Source organism: Cibotium barometz, chromosome 28 (assembly GCF_041138505.1).
Source record: "Cibotium barometz isolate CiBa-2024 chromosome 28, ASM4113850v1, whole genome shotgun sequence".
NCBI classification, from domain to species: Eukaryota; Viridiplantae; Streptophyta; class Polypodiopsida; order Cyatheales; family Cibotiaceae; genus Cibotium; species Cibotium barometz.
The window spans coordinates 6,324,248-6,330,226 of NC_141073.1; the positions used below are offsets into that span (position 1 = coordinate 6,324,248).

The 5,979-nt window shown below is 42.3% G+C and overlaps 1 protein-coding gene across 1 annotated transcript; it reads right to left on the reverse strand.

Moving 5' to 3' along the window:
• Positions 1-544: 544 nt before the first annotated feature.
• LOC147622427 (jasmonoyl--L-amino acid synthetase JAR6-like) lies at positions 545-4,114 on the reverse strand. The gene is made up of 4 exons (XM_086822645.1): positions 3,609-4,114; positions 3,304-3,405; positions 2,241-3,103; positions 545-1,485 (listed from the first exon to the last, which is right to left on the reverse strand). The coding sequence occupies exons 1-4, from the start codon at positions 3,887-3,889 to the stop codon at positions 878-880; spliced, it is 1,854 nt and encodes a 617-aa protein (XP_086678771.1). The 5' UTR covers positions 3,890-4,114; the 3' UTR covers positions 545-877.
• Between the last annotated feature and the right edge of the window lie 1,865 nt (positions 4,115-5,979).

The following is a 5,979-nucleotide window of genomic DNA, read 5'->3' on the forward strand; positions in this document are numbered from 1 at the left end:
TCTTTTGCATAGTGTTATGCATAATACTAGAATATTTTGCATAGATTCTATGTATAGTCTTATGCATAAGAGTTTATTGCATAGTATTATGCGTAAGACTCTATGCTTTGACTATGTAACGATTATATGATCATGTTTCTTTTTGTATCCATGATTTCTAAAATGATGCCATGTATGCATGTATTGCTTTTGTATCCTCTTATGTACTTTATTTTTTTAGGTTTTTACGATCCTCCTTGAGCTCCCTTAATTTTTGGTAACAGACTCCACCCCACCATGCTCTTTGCTATTGCACCCTAGGGTGCTTGGGAAAACTTTGTTTCAAAACATGTTTTTTTTTTCATATCTATATGAACTCGCCTCTCCTAAACCGTGGTCTAGTAAGAATTCATAGGATTACATGCAGGATGGGATCCCAAACTTCTTTCGAATGCTCCTCTCTAAGCAGCAGGAGATAGCGAACGACCACACATAGGTGAGCATGGCAAAGGATGTCCACACGCAAGCAAGGAGACATGTGCAGGAGATTGAAGTTTAAACTTGCATGAGCATGATATAGTGACAGCCAATCCCATGCCATATCATGCAGGTCCACGTTAAAAAGCCCAACGAAAATGACAAGGGAGGGGCTTGGGAACTTCTAAGTGGCCTTTTGAGATTTAGATACAAACCACCATCCCCCAGAGCATGGCATACCTCAGAATGGGCATATCCAATCAGTAGGCCTTCATTAGGTGATTACATCTATTCTTAAAGTTATGTTGATTCCTTTTTGCGAGAGTTTCATGCAAACTGCTTGTAGCGACAAAACCACGTCGTGGGTCGATAAGGGTCTCCCTAAATGAGAGTGAGAATACAAGAGGTCAAGATGGTCTAGCTAGTGGAAGGTGGCGGAGCTGAAGAGCGTGGTGGAGGTGCTGCTGCGGAGAATGGAGAGGACGTCGGAAGAGACGATGCAGCGGGGGGTTTTGTATTGGGTGATGGCTGCCCCATTGGATAAGAAGCGATCTCGAAGCTTCGAGAAGGTTCCAGATAGGACCACACAAAGCTCCAGGGCGCCAATCGTGTTCATTTTGCGAGAGATGACGTAGCCGGGATCAACAAAGGCGGCATCCATGAGGGTGGCGCATTCGGCAAGGCAGTGCTGCAGCTGATTGTCGTCAATATTGTCCTTCTCTTGCTGCTGTGCGTGTTCACATAGCTGCCTCTTTCGCCGACCGCCCAACTCCCAGAACATGACGTAGTGTCCGGGCGTCGTGTTTTGGTCCGCATAGCTCGTGTAGTCCACCACCTCCATAGCTTTGCCGCTCGCTTCCGCCAGCCGCCTGGTCGCCAGTTTCACCACCAACTCCAGATCCTTCTCCGTGTTCTTGTCTATGTTTATGCTGAGCACCACATTTTTCCTGCATACATAGGCCAACTGCGGAGACGTGTTGTAGAAGCCCGTCACCCTCACCACATCCCCAACCCGATACCGGTACAGCCCTGCACACAACAGAGCGAAGCATTACACCTATTTAATGGTCCACTAGCTGGTGGACTAACTAGTGTATTTTTCACGCTCAAATTTGGGAAAAACAGCTCTCTCTCTCTCTTTTTTTTTTGCCCCCTTGAATTTAACGGCCAAAATTTTGAGAAGAACAAAAAGGCTGAATTTGGGTCTCGAATCTTCCATTCCACCCTTATCAAAACAGCCAACGTTTGAACCGAGCCTAAGTACGCGATGCTTTAGTGGAAACAATTGGGGCGTGCGTGTGAGGCATTTGTGTGTGGTGAGGACTGAGGAGACAGAAAGTCCCCCCAAGGGAAGAGAAAAAGTGTGTGGGGGGGAAGTATGCGTGTGTATGGGTGAGAGGTAGAGAGTATATGTATGGGTGAGGGGGGAGAGTGTGTGAGAGAGAGCTGAGAGAGGGAGAGTATGTGTGTGTATGTGTGTGGGTGTGTGAGAAAGAGAGCAGGAGATAGTACGCGCGTGCGTTTGTGGTTAGAAAGAACACACGCACGAGAGAGGGAGCCGCGTGTGCGTGTGCGTGTGTGTGAGAGAGAGAGAGAGAGAAAGATCAGAGACCCCAAGGAAGTGTGAGAGATCAGAGAGGGAAGGGACTTAAGTTTGTGTCTGTGTAGCGAGAGAGAGAGAGAGAGAGAGAGAGAGAGAGAGCGCACGCGTGTGTGCGCGTGAGATGTGCCTGAGAGCGGCAAGGGAGAGAGACTGTGTATGTGTGAAAAGGAGAGCAGGTTACCTCCGCGAGTCGTCATGACGATCTCGTACTCCTGGCCACTTTGAACTTCAGTGAGGCCAACTGGGGAGCCCATCTCCTCGTACGCGCTTGCCGAGCGGCCGCCACTAACAATAGCGAAGTCGACGGCCGCCTTCTTTAAAGCAGTGGATCTGTGCACGGGTATGAACTCAAAGAAAGCCAAGCTGGGCACCACAGTGAAAGATACGCTGCCTGGAGACCTTGACCTCGGGTTAATGTTAACCCCAACCCAACCCTCCGTGGCACCATAGTCAGCGCTAACCAAGGCCACCTTCTTGCCTGCATAATGCTGCAGCTTGTCCATATAAGCCTCCATCGCCCCTGTCATTATCGACAGGACATATTTACACCTGGGCCACAACTCCTCTATCACCCCACTCCAATCATGTTCCATCAACCCTCCACACTTCACCGAGATTACGTCTTCTAGCTTAGAGTTTGGCTTTAATACATCGCCCACTGCAGACCTAAGTGCTTTATCTGTGATTTTAGGGTTTAATCTTCCTACCCTAATGTCTTCGCACAGGTTTTTCCACTCATTTTCTAAGGTTCTCAGAGCTTCGACTACTGTGTATGCAAAGGTTGCGCTTAATACTTCCACTTCTTCACTATAGAGAAGCCCACATAATAAATGGCAATACATCGATTGCCTGCAATCTGAACAAAATACCACATCGTCTGGACTGCATGGCCTTACCCTGTTGCGCGTTTGCCTTAATTTAAACGCGTCACTTCTAATCAAGTGGGTTGTTGCAGTCCCAGCCCTTAATCCTCCTTTTGTAGTGAAAAATTTCCCACAAAAAATGAACTCTAGTATTCTTGCTCCTGGTGTGATTGGATACACGCTGCATAAGTGTTTACACTATCGATTAGTAAACTGGTATGCCAATTTGCTGAAAGTTTTGATGTTTAAAAAAAAAAAAACTATGCTTAACACACTCCTCTTCAGAAAAAGCGTTCATTTTTAAGCCTCCAAAAATTTGATTAATTGCGCTGCAACACACTATCAGCCATCATTAGAGAGATAGTAATGCAAATAACTAACCTCTCTCTGTATGCAGCCGCAATACTAGCCACCTCCAAGGTGGCTGCCTTCAAGTCTTCATGGTAAGGAACATATTTTTCTAATGTACCAGTAGTTCCGGAGCTGGATATAATGCAAGAACTTCATGAGAAATATAACTAAATTAACTTGCATGTTTTGTAATAAATGATCTAGTCATTAAACTAGTAAATTGCTGCAGCTTCTGGCACAATTTTCAATTAGTGAAAGAATGGTATGAGTAAACAACAATGAAATTAAGGAACGTAGAAAGAGAATTGAATCGAGTAATTTATATATGTATATACCTTAAGGAGATGGCATTGATGGGAGATGCAGTTAGGATAGAGGATTTTTCACCATCTACAATCCTCTGTATGTATGGCTTCAAGTCAGCATGAGTGACCACAGGCACACACCTTTTGAAAGTGAGGGAATCAATGGGTCCGTTAATGGGCAAACCAAAATTTTGAAGATACTCGCAAGATGCATTCTCCTCAAGTATAGAATGGAACACTGATTCCTGAACCTGAGCTGCATTCTTGGTCATTTCCTCGAATCTTAAAATAGTTGGCTGGAAGCGAGGCATGTAAAGGCCAGGAATTGTGATTAAGCAGGGCTAATTTTGGTGGTTAATGAAAGAGGCGGTTGGCTGGAGATGGGCCGGGGGCAATAAATTCAACTAGGAAGATTAGAGAGAATTAAGAAGGTTGTGTTGAAGTTTACAAAGGAGGTAAGCCTTATAAGAACGAGGTTGGCTAAGCTTCGAGATGATAGCCAGAAAGAGTGTGTAAAATTGCAAGAGTGTGTTCCACGTGCATGACTGATGATGATAGGATACACGGGCAGAATGGTTGAATATATAAGAGGTTGAGGGCAGGTGCAGCCTAAACAAATAGTACCTATTTTGACTTTGATTTTTGATTGCTAAGGTATAGATTAGTATCGAATAAATAATGGGATTATTTAAACAGAGGAGCTAGAATATGAATATAGACCATAGGTGATCTGTGGCTAGGAGCATTTACGTTTGTAACCCGTACATTCGTACGAATCTTTCTCGTCTTCTTTCAAATCCGGAAGACTTTAAAATATACCGATCTGGCTGTGGTTTTGGCCGGACGCCAGAGATGTTGTGCAACCGTGCAAAATCCTTGCTTGCTGTTGTCGGCCATATGATTTTAAAAAAAGAAGCAAATTTCACATAATTGGTGATTATTGTCAGGGCTCAACTTTCACATAATTGATGATTATTATCAGGCCTCAAATTTGAAGCATAGAGCATGACAATAATTTGTCCCCTTGCACTTTATTCCTCGTCTTGGAATGCATTCTTTTACTAGAGTCATCCCAATTTCCTCTTTCAAAAAATTCGAAATAAAACCTTTTCAAAACAACTCGCGGATAAGCCTCATGACTGGCTGAAAATTTCCTTACGGAGTGAATCTATGTAGTATAATAAGATACTGTAATGAGAAAAGTGACTTTATGTGTTGCAAGGCTTAATGCAAAGATTATCAATTCAAAATCTATGAGTTGTATTTTACAATAAATAAATGCACGTTACATTCATGTAGCTATATAGTATATAATATATAATAATTTGGTAGTTTATCACACTACATCACTATTTAATGGGGTTAATGTTTTGAAATATATTATAAATGTGATAAATATATATTGCATTAAGGCAATTGAGAGAGAGAGAGAGAGAGAGAGAGAGAGAGAGAGAGAGAGAGAGAGAGAGGTGTCTTTGAGGAATTGTGATTAAGGCAATTGAGAGAGAGAGAGAGTCTTTGAGGAATTGTGATTAACCAAGAGACAAGTACAAGCCTATAGTGTGAAATGTCTCATCATAAGAAATACAAATAACAATAAAAAGAGAACAAACATATGACATAATAAGTACACCTCTCAATCAATCAAAAATCTTGAATATTAAGTGATATTCCTCCCGTGCAGCTACTCTAAACTTCCCTCCTTTTTACTTTTTGGCTATGCTTATCTGAATGCTTTTCAAAAGCTTTGATTATTTAAAGATTGCTATCATTTTTCTCTCTAGTTTTGAAGGAAATAACTGAAGATCGTATTGCCTTGTTGTTGTGTGATGGTCTTAGAAACAAGCACATCCCTTATCTAAGTAGGTGTGGCTTGTTACTACTTCCTGATCAAAATGATTCAAAGTACCCAGATTCTATATTAAACCAATAATCACACAATCCTCTTATTGTCACTTATAGAGTACTAAAGCCTCAAAGTGCTCTTGCTCCATTTATAGGCCTCCATTGAGCGATTATGTTAACTTTCTCTAATTTGTTGTTTCTTTCATACCGTCATTGATGCGATGCCTACTTGAAGTTTTGTTGATTTAGATTGCCTTGAGAAGCATCATCCATTCCCAAGCAATCCTTAAACTCATAAAGGAACATTTTGTTTAGATTCAAGTTCTCATCGTGTAACTTTGCTACTTGCTCCTTGAGTACAATGTCTAGATAAAATTTTGCATGGGGAAAGGGGTTTCTTTACTAGCATGTTACCCATATGACCCTCGATCCTTCCCACAAAAGGTGTCCACGAATGATAATGTGAGCAAAGAGGACAAGCTTTAGGTGAACGATGGCTAGGCCAACAATTAGACCTAATGGAATTTCAATCGTGTAAGTCATAACTTCTTTGGGT

What these genes read in the sequence shown, in the direction of transcription:
- LOC147622427 (XM_086822645.1), bottom strand. Translation starts at nt 3,889, where the DNA reads ATGCCTCGCTTCCAGCCAACTATTTTAAGATTCGAGGAAATGACCAAG. An exon ending in ATCAATGCCATCTCCTTAAG is followed by an intron (nt 3,406 to 3,608) that starts GTATATACATAT and finishes CATTATATCCAG; the next exon opens with CTCCGGAACTACTGGTACAT. An exon ending in CGTCATGACGACTCGCGGAG is followed by an intron (nt 1,486 to 2,240) that starts GTAACCTGCTCT and finishes TGTTGTGTGCAG; the next exon opens with GGCTGTACCGGTATCGGGTT.